The following is a 21,449-nucleotide window of genomic DNA, read 5'->3' as shown; positions in this document are numbered from 1 at the left end:
ACCCAAATTGAAAGGCTGGACTAAGGAGAGAATGTATCAGATAATCAGGCAAGGGACCCATTCAAGCTAAGGGAATTAGCAGGCATGACAACTACAGGACTAAGGACCTACTTCATAAATCTGGCTTTTAGGGAACAGTGAGAAAAATAATCAATGCAACCAAAACGAAAGATTATCGAGTAAGATGGAAACAGCACATCATCCTAAACAGCCCTAGGCTGTTTCGTTATGATCATGTCGGTGCGATGTGTTTTTTTTATTTTTGCAAGAACAATAGAGGCTAAATACAAAACAGTCCTAAAAAATAAAAATAAATCTTACAGGAAGCTACGAAAGACTTGAGAATGTGGCAGAGTTTGGACATCCCACAGGAGAGAGATTCTAAAACAACAGCTTGTACAAAAGTGCAGTAAATTGAATGTTTCAGTTGGCCTAGACAGAGTCTATACCTATGAATTTCTAACAAGATTTCAAGATTAATGTTTTGCAGGCTACACCAAATCAGACTTAGCTTGAGCAATTTTGCAAAAAAGAAATGGTAAAATATAAAGTCTCTAGATTTGCAAAGATGGTAGAAACACACTCTAAAAGAACGCTTCCCATCCCTGCTCCTTAGGAGCCACTACCCTTTATATTTTAGATGTGTTTCTGCTCCAGCACACCTTCATCAAATGATTGCAGTACCTCCTCAAATAAAACTACTATATATTGATCTTCTACATAGAAACACAGAATCTTGACACACATTGAAGTTTTTGATTGCAAGCAACACGTTGAAAAAAAAGGTATTAACACTAAACACAAAATACATATTAGGCCAACAAATTAAATCAAACAATGATTTCAGGCATTGGTTAATAAAACCAATCAAACAAAGAGAACAGCGTTAACAACACTGAAAACATGACTTAAGTGGAATCTCATTGACCACCCCAATAATTAGACAGCTACCGTGGGCGTGGTGACCTTGCTGTTCTGCCATAGCTCTAGCTCTGTTAGGACACACTGCAGTGGGAAAAGGAACAAAGGGAATTTTTGGTCATTGACAGCGAGGCTTAAAGCCATGGATGAGACTCTGGCACAAGACTCTGCCGCACATTAGCTTTTCTAAAAATCTCCTCACATAATACTCGGAGGCCTTGCTCATACAGAAATCCTGATGTGCAATGCATGCAGACAGACAAAGGACAACTGCTTTATAGTGTAAAACACATTTCCATCAAAAGCAGAAGAATAAAGACTCCTGAGACCTTGACAGCAAGTCAAGGTTCCAATGAAAGTCTTTCTCTGGGTTGTTTCTGTGTGTGTGTGATAGAGTGTGTAATCAAAACATCTCTAAGCCTTTCACAGCATAAAGTACATAGCCTTGAGAGGAGAAATATTTCAGTGAATTTGTTTGGCACATCTTAAGCTCAATTAATTTTGTTTTGCTTAGTGTTAAATAATGTTGGGCATGATGGTTACCATTCTCTACATGGTCCTCCTCCCCTACGCTTCCCTCTGGGGTTGTGCGCTCGTAACCTTCCTCAGGAAGCGGAAGGGCTCCCAGCCGTGGCCCCGACGAACTCTTGCTGCTTGGTGTCTCAGAGTCTTCTAGGCCACTGTCATAGCAACCACCATCCTGAGGTTGGCTCACAACCGAGAAGGTCACACGGCGAAGGGTCCCCTGCAGGCAACGTACAAACACAATATGGGATTAATCATCTAGGATTCCTAATCTGAGATTCTAAATCTGAGGATTAGGCTGTTGGGTTGGGTCTGCAAAGACATATTGAGATTATCTGATCATGTTCTCCTTGATTATGGGTTTAGCAGCTACAATGCAGGGTAATAGTCATCAACCAATCACATGGGTCTTTCAAAGTTTTCTGATGCCTTTTAATCCCAGTTTAGATTAATGCTGCTGGACATGTCTGGTGTTTACAAACCACTGGCTTGGCTGGAAGATTCTTACATCTCATCTGGATTGGTGCCTAATCGCTGGATAATATCCACTCTTAAAAACCTGTTTGTGCTCTTGAAATTCCGTGAAGAATAGTGATGAGTGCTTGTATGCTAGTCATGTTTCCTTATGTCAGAAATTGCAAAACAATGTGCTGGTGTTATTAAAAAGGAAACAACTGGTGTTTCTAAAACTCTGGTATTCACAAAACCATATATATGCTTTCTGTAAAAGCTTAGGGGGCATGGATTGTATCTAATGAGTCATGGGATGAGACAAACAGAACACCCAGACAACCACAAAGACAATCTGCACCAAAAGGAAATTTAGAAAAATGTTTGGGTTTTTGGGGTCTTTTTTCAGTAGCATTCAGTGATTTTTAGAAATAGAACCTGGAATGCTTATGAAAAAAACAAAAAAACAAAGCTATGAACATGCAAACTTCATTTGTTTCCCCTGGGTTTCTCTTACAGTTACAAAATGCACTGGAAAATGTAGCCTATGTTTAGACAATTTACTGGTCTATGTAACATTTTCTTACTAAGTTTCAATAATATTTCATGAATTTTCAAAAAGGTTTTCCAGAATCCTAAAGTACCTGGTTTCAAACCACACTTCATGTACTACAGGGAAGAGCATGCAATGTACCCAGTGTTCCTCCAATAGTGCAAAACAATAGCCGGCACCAAGAAAGAACTCTGCTCTTGCCTCATGCATAAAATAGGTCAATTGCAAGTCACTGACATGATAATTTGTCTGTAAAATGTTGCAAACAATTTACAGGTTGTTAATATGTTCTCTTAGCATGTATAGTAATCATGTATTCAGATAGAAGTTTGAACCTGGAGAAGAAAACCAGCCTATTTACCGAGTTTACCATCAGTTAAGATATATATGTTATTTATATCAGAGCTAAGCCTCCTCATACAGCAATATACTGTACAGGTCTACGTAACATTTACTTTGATCAGGCAGTGTAGTTACTCATAAAATTCTTCAAAATACATATCTTTAAAGCCCAAAAGAGCATGCAGAAACCCCAGGGTTATATAAGGAAAACCTGCAGACATTTATGAGTTGGATTTGTGGCAGGAATTCCATTATCCTCAAGTAGTTCAAAAGACCTCTGCTGCACCACAATTCAAGGTCCCAAAAGTATTCCTCAGATTATATGTTATTTCATAAGCTAGATTTTTGGTTTTAATTCATTTACTAAAATAGAAATAAAAAATGCATGTTTTGATGTTTAACTTTTAGTTTGAGTTGATGTTTTATGCACTTTTTTTTTTTTACTTCGGAAAAGTCCTTCATTATATTAGTGAAATCTTTATTTATATTTACAAACAAGTCACTTCTCAATTACAAGTGGTTTCATTAAATGTTCCCATTATATAATTTACACAAACTGAGCAGAAAGACTTCTGTGACATTCAAACACAAATCAACCCAGTCTTGTTAGTGGAGCGTCTTCGAGTTTGAAAGGAAATGAGTCTGTATGTTCATGCAGAGGAAATATCAGAGCTAAATGACTCGGTCTAGCCTGAAGGGATCGCTCTACATCTCTCAGACTCACTTGCTTGCAAAGTTACAAGCTTTTAAATCTAGATCTACTTTGAAACATGCAGTGTATAGCGAGGAAATGAAAGCAACAGAGAGGAAAAAAGATTAGGGTGAAATAACTTCTGCGTTGAATGTCACCTCTGGATAATCTGCAGGGAAGCTGATGGACGACTGGTATAAAAGCTTGAACCGTGCCATTTTTTTTTTTCTTCTACCAAGCATGGGAGGAAATTAAATATTTGAAATGTTCACGCTAAAAAATGCAAGTCAAGGAGAGAAATGAACACAGGGAAATTAATTAAGACTTAAGAAGAGGATTAACACTGAACTTATTTTTTTTTCTGAATATAAGTGGTTCCATCTTAACTCTCATTGGAGAAAATGTTAATTTTTTAAGCATCAGCTTAGATCAAGTAGAGCAATACTTGTTCAGAAAAGAGAGTTGCAAATAAACAGAAAATGCAGGAAAGAATGTGACTCAGTAATAGTAAATGTGATCTTATCATGAATTGGATTTCTTACTCTAAAAATGTCAAGACAAATACTTTCACTACTGCTTCACTAAAACAGCCTTGACAAATCCATTCCTCACAGTCAAAGAAAAACAATCACTGTGACTTTATTTATACTTTTAAACAAGATTCATATTTCTAGTCAAATACTAAGATCCACTTTTTGGGTATTCGTCACGTAGTGCTAAACAAATGTTTAAACACCTTTCAGGGTGCTGTTATTTACAGCTATGGGCATTCTTGTAAAAGTAATTCAAAAAAGACAGATATTGCATCTAAGCAGCTGAATGCAGAAGAAAATACTTCATACTACTATTAATAGAAAAGGAAATTAATTCCTAGGTTAGCGATTTAACCTTGCACATTTTGAAAAACTTGAACACCAATTTAATCTGGCTGTACAGACAAAGGAGGAAGGACATATGTAATTTGGCTGCCAGAATTATCTACAAATGGAAGGTTACTTTTTACTGTAAAAACATTTGTCGGATTTTTTTTTTTTTTTTTCAGTTAAAGTCCACAAACATAAAGGTTGAGCAGTACAAATTGATAATACCTTTTTTTGTAACCCTGGTGATCTATTTCCTTTTACGCAGCTGCTAACATGGTTACAGCCAGAAACTTTCTGTTAACCTGGCCAGTGTTCTGTGAGAAAATGTATCTTATCAACGTGCGTACACTTGGGAATTTAAAAATTTGCATCACAGCAAGTCTGTGGCAATAATATGTGAGGTATAAACTAAAACCACTCAATGGTTGATACATATAGGAGATATAAGTGGAAAATCAATCTTTTTTTCTTTAAAATGCAAATAAATGGCATAATCGTCTCTTCCATGTAGATGTAATTAAGTGTTGTTAGACGAGAGGTTTTTATTTGCCTACTTTGTCAACAAAACAGGGCATTTAAAGAATGCTTCCTGTCTTACAGCCTAATAAGAGTGTCAATCACAAAACTGGAATATAAAACAAACTTCCCTGTGCATAACCAGGTCTCATACTGTAATATTAGCTTCACCAGATAAAGTGACATTGTGACAACCATTGAAAAAATATTTCACATGAGAAATTGGGATTAAAAGGATAAATTCAGGCAGTTATTGCTGTTAATCAAGAATAACCACATGTTTTTGTTGAAAATCTATTACATATTAAGTCTGAAACTTTTATGTCACCAATAAGTTTGGAGAACTTACTATGTATGGGACATGTAGTATATTTCACTTTGTTTTAGACGTTTACTTTTACTTCGGAATTCAGTTTTTTTTACTAAAATTATTTTGTTAAGTTTAATAATCTAAACTTCTTTTCAAACAATAAGATGGTTACTTCATTTCTTAAATTTGAAAGTTGATCACTTGAGAGCAATGTGCATAAAAGACACAAAAACTGCAGTGCGATCCAGTCAATAACAGGTGGACTTGATCTACCAAGGAAGACTTACTGTTATTAGCAGTCAGGGCGTGCTTTCTCTAAGTGAGTTTTCTGTTACAGAATTCAGCTTTTCTGCCATGAATCCATCAACTTTTATTTTCTCTGTACCCGTCCTAGATGGCCCCTCTCCTTCCTTCATAGGAATAATTTACTTTTCAAATGATTACTCTACATCCAGTTTCCCTGAAGCTGAACCAATGACAAACAGCTATTTTTCACAGCTGGTATATTCCTTACTTCCTGCACCTCCTTCTCCAACCTTTTCTCTCCTTGCCAGTCAGCTTTATGATGTGCCGATCGATGATAAGTCCTTGACCTCGTTATGGGTCCCTCTCTGCTTCCCCCACAGCAGGGTTTATTGACCCATAACTCCTTAACCACCCAAACCCCCTTTTCCTCTATTTCTCTCACACTCTCTTTCCAGTCTCAGTCTTGAACTCATGACAGACTTTTTTTCTTTTGCCAAAAAACATATTTTGGCTAGATTTAATTTAATTTAATTTGAGCAGCTGTCCACCGCAAACCTTCTGCCCAAACCCTCTGATTGCTGCTTCTCTTTTTGACACAAATTTGCTTCTAAAAATACCCCAATGTCTGTGGTTAAAATGTTTTATAATCTATTTAGATCCGTCATTTTAGATAATATCTTTAACACATTTTTTTTCTCTCTCATTGAATAGAGGGAACTCCTTTCGTCCAACTTATTTATCTTTTATATCTGTAAACACATGATGGACCACCGAGCTGTGCCAACATCAATACTTCATGTTGTGGAAGTTTCTAGAGAGCAAACATGTTGGCTATTTCCAGGGTAAGGCATTTAACATGAAGTGAAAACTCCAGCCAATGAAAAAGTTATTTTAGAGCTTGCGGTTTTTTCATGTTTTTAGATTCATGTTGGTGATGCAAAAGATCGAGAGAGAACAAGACAACAGGAAGGCTGAATAGAGAACAGCAGTTAGTTTTTTCCGTCCCTTAGAGCTTATAAAATACGTCTGACATGGAACATGCTGCATATGGAGCTCTCGGCAACATCTAGGAAATCTAGGAGTTAAAGCAGTGATCTGAATTATCTAGGATGCACACCCATACTGCGTTTTCGCAACGCTAACTACGCTTTCTAATTGCTAATGTAATAAACGAAACATGGCTTTTTATGTAAATTCTTTAATTCTTTTGCATCTAATGCTGATCTTTATCATAGTCATAAGGATAATCTAAAATTGATTTCAGTTGTCAATGTGCAGGGCTTTTGCAAAGCTTCACAAATGCTGAATGTTGGAAATTTGGCAAAATAATTAGGATAGGTGCAACTCTACTCAACAAAATGTTCCTTTTGTTGTGTATTTCCTTTTTTGGCTGAGAACTTGCAATAAAGGCTGGGAACTAAAGACTCCATTTATCTGCCAATGCTCATATGCTGTATATCATTATTGTGAGACAATACGCAGACACACATAAACACACACCAACATATGTATAAACTGGCTGAGGTCCAGTGTGGGTTATAAATTTATCCCTGATGGAATATTAATTGAGTTTGACGGAGGACATAAAAATACTTCCTCTTAATTTGACACGGGCAATTACTGTTCAGTTTTGACATGAGAGCCTCAGTCCTCTGACGTGATGAATATGTGCAAATGATAGTGTGCAAGTATCGTGCAAACACTAAGGTGCACCATTCCACTAAGAGAGATAATCTGAGGCCGTTAGATAAGAGTAAATCGAAAAGACGCACTAATGGATCTCAGCTAAGAATAAACTGAAGCAGCTAAATTTTACGCTGAAGCAAAATGAAAAGGAGAAGAATAGTTTATTTAAGGAAAAGTTTTTTCTGCAGAACACATGAGTGTACACATATGTTTGTGTGTATGAGTGAGACTTCACACCTTTATGTTTGTGTTTTATTTCTGTGTATGAGTGTGAAAGTCTAAAAGCCTGCAAGATGTGTTATGTCAGCCTGCGAGAGCGCGTGTTTGTAGTGTGAAGACCGGCATATGCGTGTGCATGCACAGGTTGGCTCAGTCATCAAGGTAATTAGTGTGTAAACCTCCGCGCTGTCGGTTCAAAGAGAATTAACGAGCTCTAGTTAATTAACAGTCTTCCTCTCTTCTCCTTACATGTGTCTGCATATTGAATCCATTTGTGTGTGTGTGGATCTCTGGATCTTGGTGTTTGTGCATGTGTTAGCGTATTTGGACTTGAGTGCCTGTTTGTTTGACTGTGCCCCGCTTCATTCCGGCCTGCATAATGAATTGACAGGATGCATCTTATGCATAAACCAGAACTACAAACATGGTTGTAGGACAAGAGCCACGTTTCCCCCTTGGATCTCAGATTGTGTTCCTGTCTCACATCATCTTAATATGGGGAAAGAGCTGCTGCACAATGGCTGATCATATTTTGTATTATTTGGCTGTATAACACCCTGCGGTTCTTATTTCATTCTTAACATGTTTCTTGCTTGTAACAATGCCAACCGAGGTCAGGTCGCAGGTCAGAATTCAGATATGAAAACAAAAGTGTTAATTTATCAACTCACCTCAGGCAGAAGCCGAAAAATACTCAGGAAATGATGAATAATCCATATATAACTAACTACTCTGACCTTTTCTGTATTCACTCTTTTTGGTCAAATTTGAGAATGCCAAGAGCACATAAACTAATAAGATGTTGTTTCTGCCCTGAATCTTGTGTAACTTTGACTGACATGGCTAATTTAAGCTGGTATTATGTCCGAACTACAAAGCACAATGTAAGAGGTCGAGAAGGGTCAGGTTGCTTTACTTCAGAATTCCGTGGAACAGACTACAATCTAGCTACTTTATAATTTGTTAAGGAATTCACAACTACCCTGTATGAAACTTAAAGCTGGGGCGCTCTGTTAGTGTCATATTAATCAGTAGCTTCTTGTCCTACACAATAATTGCATTCTAAACAAACAGATCCCGGGCTTTTGCCATGTTAATCTTATATTTAAGCCGCAGCTGAACTAATTTTAGAACAGAAAAGAAAAAAAAGGACAAAATGTAACATAAATAAAATTATTTAAAAAAAGGATTTCAAGGCAGAAGTGGTTATAAAAGGCTCTCTGTAGAAAAAAAAATGATAAACTAAAAATAACATATGTTTTTTCCACATTATAAGAAATTTGTGGTGAGTTATTATCGGCCTTAACGCGCTACATGAATGCCGAACTCTTATCAGGTGATAAAAAAAAAATATCGCCGTTAATCTATTCTCAAAGTTGGGTAAGGAGCTGGACCTATACTAAGGATGAATTTTCCCTTTAATGTAGCGCACATATATATAAGTGGAGGCGAGAGCGAATTGACATGGATGCAGCTATAAGCAAAGCTTTATCAGCCAAGCTAACCAATCTCCTTGCTCAGTGGATAGCACCAAAAACTGCCAGCTTGTTCCCATTTTACAAACTACCTGCGAGGCGATCTATCATGTGAAGAATACATGACCAGCACGCTGTGGAGAAACCCGCGAAAGATGAGAAGTTGATCAAGGTGACGTGTGTGTCAGATTTTTGGAGACACTATATTGTTAAAGTTGGATATCTATAATTGGAAGTGGGACGCTGTATTATCTGCAATAAAAACGAAGTAGCAAATAAGCAAAAAAAAAGAATTTATAGTATAACTTTGTCAAAATCTTAAGTAGGAAGATGAAAATTCTTAAGGTAGCACACGTATATCATAAATCCCTTTGGCACAGTTAAAACGAGTGAATTTAATCTAGATTAATTCCAATATTACAATGAGATTAATCTAGATTAAAAAAAATATCTATGCCCATCACTAAAGGAAATACATCGGAATACATTTAAACAAGAATTGTTTTACCCCATTTTATGAACCATAAAAAGATACAGCATTTGTTGCTGAAGAAAGCTGTTTCTGAGTTATCGAATCAAAAAGATGAGCTCAGCTCAGACGCATACATGTTTCACAGGTGGTAGAAATCTCTGAATCAGGATGACTGTGTGAAACTGGAAGGTATTTGAGACTCTGAAACAGTAACATTCACAATGTAAATTTTGGGGACAAGCTTGGATTATTGACATAATGCAACTGTACAGTGTTTTAGTTTAGTTTAGATTAGTAAAACTTAACTTTTGCTAGGATGTATTCAGCTTCATTGAAGCAGGCTATTTCAATGTACCTTTGCTTATTTTCTATTAACGGCTAAGGCTTCTTTGCAGTAGTCATAAAGTAACATATGATCAGTCACATTTTTAAAACTAGATGAACTGTCATAGGAGAGTGAATTCGTAGCAAGGTCTCAGTATATTAAAACATCAGTAGAGTAGCTGTTGGGATGTGCTGTCAGTTCAATACAGAAAATATCAGTGCTTTTACATAAAATATTCAAATCCCTTTTTTCAATGCGAGGCCCTTTAGTGCCCATCACATTGATGGTAACCAATCCTGGACTATGAAATGGAACCGAGAACTACACCCTACAGGTATAGTTGCAACGGTCTTGACATAGTTTACCCAGACCATAAAGTACTTTGCTTGCAGTGGGAAAGGAGGAGCGGATGTGAAAAAAGCGCAGGACAGTTTATTAGAAGAAGAAAACAAGGAAAAAGTAAATTAAGAGTTTGATTGGTAGGAAAAAACCTATTAAAAGGTCGTGTGGAATTATACAAAGTTGTGAAGATGTGCACAGGTACAAAAAAAATTAATAAATAAAACCCATAAGATAGACTTTATTTTTCACGTGTTTTATTCCTTCATTACAATTAATCCACAGAAAGCCTAATAATTTATCCTCAATATATCAATATTGCAATAGTCATGCCATGCTAGTGGGGGGCACAGTTATGCTTTTCTTCTCTTTTTTATTTTACAGGCTCTGCTCTCTTAAACACTTGATAGGACCAAGCCTCTGCTAATCTCATTAATTATTGACTTTCATGCTAGGTAAGTTAGGGGGGAAAAAGGTTCTGAAAGATGCTGATTACAGTTCTTAAAAAGAACAAGGACTCAGCAAAAATCTGTATCAGGAGTTCAAAGCTTCACAAAAACACAAGATAACATAAAAAGTCTAATCTGTGATATAAATCTTTCTTCAATCATGCAGAGGCTTCATGTTTACATTTGTTTTGATGTCCAAAAGCAAAAAAACAAGTCTGACTTAAAGAGTGTTTTTTATCACAGCAGTGTTTTTTTGTGCGTGCGCTGAATCTGACAATTCAACAAGCCTAACAAATCAAGCACATATCTGAGATCCTTTTGGTAATCTCTCCCTGCAGACATCTCAGATTTTCTAATGTTGAATGAGCAGCTTAGCTTTGTGGTTTCTCTGCCAATTGTCCCTGATGATTTGGGCTTGGGAGGACATCATAACAGTGATGCCAAGCATCAGAATTTTTCTTTTATATGATTTGGTTTTAAGCCAGAAATTGGATTTTGTGACCCTTATTAAATAATGAAAAGTCCAGACTAAAAGAAAGCTGTGAGTTTTAGCAGATGAACTGAGCAGAATCATCTGATAACCACAGCAGTTAAACCGAATGGGATAAAAAATCTAATGAAATAAGTGAATATCTATTTAGAGTTTAATATGACTCCAAACAAATATCAAGATTAATGCAAAAGCCTAACACTTTTTCTTCATAATACACAATCTCATATCATTTTACTGAATTCAATCACCTTATTAACAACGCTAAATAATAGCATAGCTGATAAATGTCAGTCATAACCGCACTGCAGCTACAGCTTTCCCAATATATGTAAGGTGATACAGCCCTGTGCTCCCGTAGCACACAATGAAAACTAATCTGTTTGTGTTGACACCACATGGACACAGTCCAGAGTTCATAACTGGAATGCTGATCAGCCTAAATGACCTTTACTTCCACTCTCTTGTTTAGCCTCCGTTCAGAGCTCATGTTCCGTTAACGCAGATGGCAAATGTGAGTGCAGAAACTGTCCTCCCACTCAAAGGTAAGGGGCGGAGCTCTGAAATAATTTTGAAAGTGGTACATGTGCGTATTTTGGAAAAACTGTTTCAATGCTATCACCATAACATTCTTTGGAATGTTTAGCCGTGTCTCTTTTCTGAAGAGGGATAGCGCTGCTATTAACTATACCAGATGTTTGTTCTTTTTTGTTTTTAACACAGAGAACTTCTCTTTACTTCATGAGCAAATAAACTGAGGGAGATATTTTTACCTTGAACTTTGCACTTTCTCCATTTTAGTCTTTAATGTCAAAAGTCCTCCTGGCCTCTTAATACCTGATTAAACTTTGTTTCTTACTGTTCAAATCCACAAATGTAAATATTTTTTTTATTTTAAATATTTCCGTCTTGTTTATCTCATTAATAGAACAGTGCAATTAGTGCTTCTACTTCTGTCCTTTTAACTCAAAGGCGGTTTCACCTGATAGCAGCTTTCTCTAAGCCTGGCCATGCTGCTTGTTTCTATCTTTTAATAGTTGCATTCACTCTGAACTTGCAATACATGATCAACTGAATTATAATTTTATTATGATTAGGATTTAACTGGACTGTATTAATAACATAAATCTAACAATATTTATTTTTTGTATATTTATGTTTTCTCTTCTATTTCTCATTGGGGTTTTTTTTCTCACAACTTCACTGTGAGAAACAGAAAGGAAATTCTCTATTGCATTCCAGATGACTTATTTGCCTGCTTTTGGATTTTCACACAAATGGCTGAAGTGTAATGGTGGGAAATTTCCTTCCTATCTAGGGTGTTTCATTCCCAACTATGCAAATAAAGTTCAACAATTATCAACACTTTTCTTGGTTGTTGCATTTTTTTCCCCTTTCCAGCATGGCAAGTATAAAAAATAATAACTAAAATTAACTTTGAATCATTAACAGAGTCACCAGGTCAGACTTCTCAGCTGTTATTCTGCCTTGGCTGATACATTTGAGAAAAAAACTCTTGCTGTCAACTGATAAGCTACTCATTAACGGTAGTGAGAGGGAAAACGCTGAAATCAAATAAAATATCTTGCTATGATGGCCTGCAGTCAAGTAATGATGTGTCTGAAGTTGTTTTGTTTCAAGCAGAGCCCTTAAACTGGGTTGGAATTACAAGATCCACCTAAACCCCCAAGGTGTGGGTTTAATAATGCAGTTCCTCCATCGTATGTTAAAGGGAATAAAATGTCCTGCTTACTTCATGTCCTAACCATGTTGGGCAGACAAGTATACAGACCAGTGAGCAGCTACATAAATTAAGTACGGCTGACAAGGTGATGCAAAATCCACTATCCCTAAAATGCCATTTAATTTAGCCAAGATTCACTTCATGCATGGAAAACAATGTTTATATATATGTAAAAAGACATCCATACATCAATTTTCCTTCACGCTTTTCCTGGGGTCGGGAGGGGTGCTGGTGCCTATCTCCAGCTGTCTATGGGCAAGAGGCGGGGTACACCCTGGACAGGTTGCCAGTTCATCACAGATAAAAGACATACAGTTGATAGAAATTTTGAATTAATCTCAGTCTTGTTATATTTTGTCATCAAAGGGTTCAAATCTGTTGCCATCTTTTAAAATGGCAGTCATAAGTTTTCTTCTGACTTTCTTAAATGTTTTTCTTTTGAGTTTAGGACCTTTTGACTGACTCCCCCTGTGATTGACAATTTGTTAAGTATCATAAAAAGTCAGGAAATAATAAACATTGAACCATAAAAGAGGAAAACTGTTTCCTTAGGTGCATTATTACAAGCAACTTTTCACAAGGAATTGCTTCATTCCAACTTCTTTAAGCAATACTATTGACATGTAAATAAAATATAAATGAAATACTGTTGGAGCACAAGGCATATATATATATATATAAAAAAATTGATCTAAAAAGATGACCTGCATAAGAGACAAGGCATCCCTCAAGACCTTTCTGGCTCCATGCTGAAAAGTAGTGAAAGGGCAACCAAGATCTGAACAGCAAACTTCTAAAACGTTGACACAATATTAAGCAAGACTGCTTTAAAAAAGTACACAATTTCTGCTTAGGCTATAACACAAAGAAATTATAAGTGATTTGGAGTGACTGAACAAGTCTGTTGGATCAGGCAGTTTCTGCATTAAGTTCAGGGATTTGGTTCAAATATGTAGAGATTCACAAAAAGTGTTTATATTCATTTGGTTTGGTTTACTTCAGAAAGTGGACCAAACTTTATTTTTCTACATTATCAGTGGTTTTAAAGAGGTACAGTATCTCCGATGACTAATCATAAAAAAAAAAATCAAATAAAATTCCTCTATTAGTTGAATTTGGTATCCCTTTCAATGATATGATCAGAAATGTGTGGATGACTCATTTTTCTTTTAAACTTCAACTTCAACAAGTAATGGGTAAAGGTGAGTTTTTAAATCAAAGTTTCAAAAAGAAAGCTTGAAAAAATGTCACCCTCAATTATAGGTTTTTCTTAGTAACGGAGAAGGAACGTCCAACCCCGCATGTCACTCAATAAAAGTAAGGCAAAAAACCCCAAAAGAACAAGCGAGTTAGAAAAAATGAAAGAGATCCAACAACAGACTTAAACAGGACCGCATTCTGTTGTCAGAAAAAAAAGACCAAATGTTGTGTTTAACGGCGGTTGGACTCTTGTGGTATTTGCAGAATGCAGAAAATCTTTTCGCAGCAGGTTGGAACTCTGCTTGGGGAAGGATGAAGCAATATGAGCAGCTTTCCTCCATGTGTCTGACTCCCAGATGTTGAAAGTGCCTTATTACCACAACACAGGCACACATCCTCCATTCAAATACCGTAAATGCACACATTTAGGCACACCTGCTTGTCTCCACTCACACATGCAGGTATAAACCTACACACACTCATACATTTATAACTATGCAGCAGCATGTTGCAGTGGGACCACCTCTGCAGTAAGAACATTCCTCCCCTCTGCATACTTCTGTTACCCCCCAACAATACTTTTCCTCCTGCAACAAATATCTGCTACTGCTTCACCTTTTCTTCACGTTCTTTATGTTTCCTCATCCCCTGCTTTCTTTTCCACTATCTTAGCAGTCTTCTCCTCCTCTCCCTCCCCCTTTTCCCCTCTGTCTCAGTCTCTTCCTCTAGAAGCAGGTGATGTAGAAGGGTGCTCAGCAGTATCTGACTATCAGGCCTGACTCTGTGAGAGGAATGATAATCACTGTGCTGCACTGCAGAGAGAGAAAGAAGAGAGGGAGGAAAAAAGGGAGGGAAAGGGGCATGAGGTACTGGAAAAGGGGGGCAAGTGCGGCAGCAGGAGAGGGGGATTTCGATGAGGGCAACAGAATGGGACAAAGAGAAAAAGAGGAGGAAGTAGACAAAGAAAGATGCCGGGGAAGAGAGTTGATAAGAGAAACAAAGAATTACTTTGGTAAAACACACCTTCTTGGTGTCATGCTCTCGCTTCCCTCCTTTACTTTTCCAGCTCACTAATCTCTCCGCTCCTGCGTGCACACGCTCGCACATACTCTAACAACCACCATCCCCTTCATCACGACAGCTTGTAGAACAGCAGCCCTGCAGTATACGGCAGAGCTTTAGCCTTGTGTCTGAGCGCCAGAGAACATTAACTGCAGAAGCGAGGTCATCTGATCGACACTATGCGGACCCTCTCTTTCTCTCCTTGCGCTCCTCTTCAGAATGCTGCAGTCTTCCTCAGCTCCCCCTCTCCCTGTGGCCAACACTGGGACTACCACTACCAGCAGCTTTCTGGCACACCTGTCCCGTAAAATGTGTTTGAGAAGAAAGCATATAATGTTCAATTATAACCTTTCAACTCATGTCCATTACAATGCCATAAAGAGTTTCTCTTATCTTTTTAATGGTTCCTTGCAGGTGTTTTTTTTTTTTTTTTGTGAGAGGGAAAGCGGATCTACTGCTTCGGCTTTGTTACCATCAAGCTGTCCACTCTGGCACAGTGCGCTTTCTCCCTTCTCACTGTCTCCATCTGGGCTCTCCAGCCTGCAGATACACGCTGGAAATCACTGTCTCTATTCACAGAATCGGCCCCTTTGAATGTTTATCCCCTTTTGTGCGGCTCTGGCTGTCTGTGCGTTAAAGGGAGAGAAAAGACAAAAGCTAATAGAGTGAGATATAGAGCTAGGCTTTTCCAGACAAATGCCCGTGATTCTGATTAGCTCCTTTGTTGGCATGCCTGTTTGTGTGAGTGATGGCGATGCTCATCATTTTCCTCTGGTGGTCCTTAAAACAGTCATCTCCTTTAATATCCTTGACAGGAGTCATTGTGGAGAAAGACACATACAGGATGGTGGCTTACAACTGGCCTTCTGTGTGCATGTGTGAGCAAGAGAGACCATACATATGCATGCGTGCTATTTAGACAGAATTTATGAACCATTCTGTGTGTAAATGTGTGCGTGTTTGTTTGGACCATTAGAGTGGTGTGAGTAACAGTCTTTTTACCACCCACTTCTATTGTGCATTAAGACTGACCAGATGAGGAGTAGACAATGAGTTCTCTGTGGGGAGGGGGGAGTGTATGGAAAAGTAAAGGCAAGGACGTGGCTATAGATACGTGATCTCACACACACAAGGATGACGGACGATCCGGCACACACAACAAAAACAAACTCCCTGTTGAGAGTGATTAGGATTGCTGCAGTGAACAATGGAGTCAATAAGGGACCTCGGAGACATCCGGATACAAGAGCAAGGTCTCTGTCCCCTCCCTCTCTATGCACTCCCTTGCCCAATGGTTGTTTTCTTCTTAGCATTTAACTTTTATTCAACACCATGATTCTTAGGTCTCCACTAAATCTAACCCTTTTCAAACTATCATCTTTATCATATTCAACGGAGCTCTCTCTCAAATTTTGCCTCAACTTTCCTCGTGTATAGCAACGATACTCGCTCCCCTTTGTGGTACTCCTGTCTTTGTAAAACACGGGCATATGGGCTAAGCTGACAGGGGCTGCCATGGCACTCCCTTGTGTCAAACTGAAATCCATCCTGTCAGTTTAGAATCAGTGTCACTCCTTTTTACAAGGTTAAAGATAGCTTTGCCTAATGTGCTGTCAGACACAAACAAACACAAACTCCACAATGGCCCTGATTCACACAAACACCATCACAGTCACACACAAACACACAGATTCTGCACTGCAAAAGAAAGCAGCACGATTCTGCATTTCAACATGGTAAAGAAAAAAAATAGCAGGACAGCATATTCGTAAATCCTTTTAACCCATAACAATAAGCTTAGGACCAATACTCCACTTATCTAAAGGCTTTGACATACTTCTCAGTATACATCAAAGGAAGCAATTTGATTGACACAAAGTCTACAGATATACATTTTTTTAATTATTCTGATGATTTTTATATTGGTTATTTAAAGGGAGAAGAACTATAAAGAAATGATGCTGATATATCAGTCCATTTTTTGTGTTATTGCTATCATTCATAGGAGAAGAGCAGAATGGATGTTGTGAAATATGCCTTAGTTATAAAGCTAAAGAACAGAAACTTTTTCCTCCATTTTATAAAAACATTTGCACCTACATGTATGAGGTTCTAATGAGAAAATGCTAAATACCTACACTGGGTTGGGAGGTAGTAATAATGTTGACATTAACAAAAACCTTCTGACTGTTTCTTTACTATATATTGAGAAATTGTTCAAATTCTGAAAGGACTTTTTGTGTGAAAGGGATCAATGGCAACTCTAGCTACTTCTAAAGACTCCAAACATTTTGTAGTGCAAGTACCAAGAGAATAACGATTGTAGTTCTATACATGTTTAGGGTGTTTTTCATCTGCTCTCTGTCCCTGTAAAAAAAATACGTTTCCCCTACAACAATTATTGCAATTACATGGACATGGCCAATTATAAAAAAATAGATAATGACATAAATTCTAATTACTGCTTGTAGAACATAGCTATTTAACAAAACAAGGAGTTTGGCAGCATTGTATCCACAATGGAATTTATAGAAGGATTCTTAGTGGGATGCAAGACATTTCCAGCTATATCCAGGCCTGAGGTACTCTGGCCACTTAGTTCAGTTTCTTGCTCAGTGGGCAACTGTGCCAGACACAGCTGAGCATGAATCAGACTTGCTGCCTGCAGACTGCTACAGTTTGAAGAAAAGCCACAGAGAACAATAGCCAATAGACAGACGTTGAAATAAATTGGCTGCTGCCACTTTGGCGGTAGTGGTTACTTTAGAAGCAAAGCTGGAAGGAGCTGAACATTGGAAGGCTATGGAGTTCTTGCTGCATCCAACCTGAGCCATTGGCATTGCGATGTCTACTGTAAACACATATTTGGCCAGATCGCTTGAAAAAGACAGCTGACTGAGGTTGTTCTAGAGAGAAATGATGTCTTCTTTAACTGCAGTTTAAATAACAGGCTAACAGAAAATATTCCAGTAACATCTGGCAAGAGATTTAGGTAAATAAGGGACATATTGGTCTAACCGAGCAGTGCCGTACCACACAGAAAAACCATATCTCCATTTTCATGTTTGACTACTAACAGAAGATTTGTGGTGTTGCTATCATTGCTTTCATAAGACAATGAAGCTTATCACTATCAATATACAGTACAGTGAGATTTTGAAATTCTTTTTTTCCCAATGTTTCATTGTCATTACACTGTCACAAGTAAGGAGCAATGAATATGACTCTCTGCATTTAACCCATCCCCTTGCTGCCATTGTGGGGCGCCCAGGGAGCAGTGTGGGGTTAATGGTCTTAGCTCAGGGACCCAGAGTGGCAGTCTGTGGGAGTGGGGCTTGAACTCAGAACCTCTAGATTCCAAGCTCTATGCTATAACCACTAGGTTACCACTCCACAGTTTTAAAACCCCCTCAATTTTTCCAGCATATCAATTAACAGTTTAAAGTAATTTTACTAAAGCTAGCTTGAGAAAAGGCACTTATGCATATACTTATGTATACCCTATATATATGCTAGCTTAATGCCAATTTCTTTCCAAATGAATCAGAATCAGAAATACTTTAATAACCTCAGAGGGGAATTACTTTTTTTACACTCTCCAGTTACAGTTTTATATATATAAATCTATCAGGAACTATCCCTGTTCATGAAAACCACAGTCTGATCAGTGGTTTTCAGTTTGAAGCTGATGATGATGACGATAGAAACTTAAGAAGACACCCTGTGTCTAGTATATGTACACACAAGATATATTAATTTTTGTTTTTATGTTATTGAGTTATGTATTTTCCAATATATAACATGGGTTAGCTCCCATTAAAATCTGTTATTTATAAATTAATTTACGTGAACAAACAATAAACCAGGGTGTAAATCCATTAGTATTTCTGATGCCATCTAGCGTGGCATTTAATTGACTTGCGAGCTGACTATGCACATCCCTGTATCAAAGGCCTGTGATCGCCGAATGCTCTCCTGACTGACGAAAACATGACTGCGAGCATGCATGTCTGTGCATTTATGTGAACCCATCTCAGCCCTATCGCCCTTCTGACAGACACAGTGCCACCGAAATGTCTTGGGGCACCTCGCCCACCTCTTGACAATAGGCTCAGTGTGTGTGAGTGACAGAGAGTGGCTCAGGACACAGAGGGGGTGTTATACTGGGTAGACAACATGCACGCAAATACACATACACACCATCACTGAGGCACACGCACACATTAAAGCAGGGAGACAGTTCACTCTTTCTCTCCCTCTGCGCTATTTCTCATTCCCTCTTTCCCTGACGCAGAGAGACTCAATCATTCACACTCTATCTTCTTTGACGCAGAGGAAAAACATAAAATAACCTCGCCTTTGCTCTGTCTTTTTTTGTATTTCTGTTGTGTGAATGTCAGCGCTCAAAAGTGGACGGTATAATTAATATGGCTTTAATTTTCTCTGAGCTATGAAGTATGCTTTTGGTATGCAAACAGGTTCCTGGCTTTTGAGAATGTGTATGTATGTAGGCGTGATTGGGAGCGTGTATGCACTTGATACACTAGAGACAGAGAGCAAAGTTGGGTCATTGAGCGGAAGGAGCAGAGTTAATGAGGAAAGCGGGGGGAGAATCCAAGCCGTTCCATCGATAACCTTGCAAAAACACTTCAAGAGTTTATGTGTACATTGGATCCTTTTTTGCAATCCTCTTTGAAAACGGTGGTTAAGTATCAGGGTTAAGGACCTTTGAAAAGTCATTTTTACTTGAATCCTAGAGAGCTGAGTATTTGCTCAAGAGCCTGACCTATTCTAAAGGAATCTTTAGCAATAATATTTTCCAAAGATGCAATTGATATCCAGTGTATGTCCAGTTATATATAGCTTACTACTTAATATAATGCATAAATGTTATTTTTATAAGATGATACACTACGCCTTTTGACAACTATACTGGCAGGTTTCATAGAAAATTTGTGATGCTTTCTTAGAAAACCCATCAGATATATGATATTATATTTATATGTTCATGTATAAATGTATTTAATGAAGATTTTTCATAAACAATCACCTTGACTCTGGCAAGTGAGCCCTATAATTCTTTAATGGTGTTCAGGTTGTTAGTAACCCCTTGGATGATTGGAAATGCTTTGCTTTAAATAATGTTGTCCAGCCTGTAACTCATGATATGTTCATCATTGTTCCATAATGTATCCCTCTATAAATAACCAGTCCCAATGTGGGTTATTGGGTTCACAAGGAAATGGCTTTGTAGTAATTTCCAGACAGATCAATGTCAAGGACTTTGTTTTTATCTGTTCTTACATTTCCTTAGATTAGAATATGATCTGTTGTTTTTGAGATCTATAAATCTACTTCCTGTAGTCAAAAATCTTTATTATGTACTCTTGCACATCAGACCTTGTGTCTGAAGGAGATTCGCCTGTATATAAGGTAAAAAGACAAAAGAAAAAGACAAAATTATAATGGAAAATTTATAATGAATCTGTCTATCATTGTCCAGACAAATGACTGATGATCAGAAAGATTAACCACAACAGAAAAACACCTTAAACTGCTTAAAGACTGGCACTTTTAAATGTTTTCTGATTTTTATTTTTTTTACTACACTTTAGAAGTCTCTCAAATGAAGGGCTTGGATTTCTTGGTGTCTTCTGCATGAGTAACAGCACAATAAAGTAGAAGACTAATAGCTCAGGGCTACATCTGCATTAATGAAGGTGTTGCCCACGTCTGTCATAGTAAGAAGGAGCTGAGTCAAAGACCAGGCTGTCAATTTACTAATTTATCTACATACTTAATTTTGAAATATAGGCCATCATCAAAGAGCATGATACAAGCAGCTAAACTGAGCCTGCTTAATACTGTGGAGCAATTCTGCCTTATAGATGGGTGTACAGTTGTTGCTTATTCTTGTTCAAATGACATAGTTATAGAAGTCTGAGTACCTCACTATGTCTCCTACATGCCTGCATTTTGAGTTTTTCTTTGTGTGTCCAAACTAGAAGGGAGGTTTGGGTAGGCACAGATTGTTCTGTTTTTTTTGGGGGTGATAAAAGCTTGAGATCTGCCACGACTGGCTACAGAGCTGTGGTTGGAAGAAGAATTTATGTGTGCTCCTCCTATACCTCTTATTTCTGGGATCATTTTAGATTTATTCCATTTTCACTTCATTCTTTACACACAAAAAAGAACATTATGGACACTCCTGAGCATCCTCTTCTACAGCCTGTCCTATAACAACAAGTTTTAAGTTGGGGCTCCTCTAGACCCGGTGCTCCTGTCCCGCTACAGAAGATGCTTCTTGTCTGTAGCTAGAAATGCCTAAAACTAATCAAAGATAAGCCAATATAACGAGTTACCAGAATTTATCATTTACATTTTTGAATCAATAAAGTACTTTTGAACTGAATTTAATTTGGGTCTGTTAAGGCTTGTCATAAGCAGCAAAATGCTTTCCAGTGTTTCTGTGTGACCAAATTCTTTTTGAGTCTTTAGACTGGTACAGTAGGATAACCACATCAGTTTGCTGAGTCTAATACAGCGCTAATCTTTCAATCAAAAAAGGTCA

The 21,449-nt window shown here is 37.7% G+C and overlaps 1 protein-coding gene across 1 annotated transcript in view; it reads right to left on the bottom strand.

Annotated features, from left to right (window-relative positions):
• Positions 1–21,449, bottom strand: part of LOC107085720 (protocadherin-7-like) — a 61,274-nt gene that overhangs the window by 4,770 nt on the left and 35,055 nt on the right. The window contains exon 5 of the mRNA XM_015376213.1: positions 1,465–1,666. Within this exon, the coding sequence (XP_015231699.1) occupies positions 1,465–1,666 (202 nt within the window). The remainder of the gene's footprint in view (positions 1–1,464; positions 1,667–21,449) is intronic.

This window comes from Cyprinodon variegatus, unplaced genomic scaffold, assembly GCF_000732505.1.
Source record: "Cyprinodon variegatus isolate N-32 unplaced genomic scaffold, C_variegatus-1.0 Scaffold131, whole genome shotgun sequence".
Taxonomy (NCBI): domain Eukaryota; kingdom Metazoa; phylum Chordata; class Actinopteri; order Cyprinodontiformes; family Cyprinodontidae; genus Cyprinodon; species Cyprinodon variegatus.
This window is presented reverse-complemented; position numbering and strand designations above follow the sequence as displayed.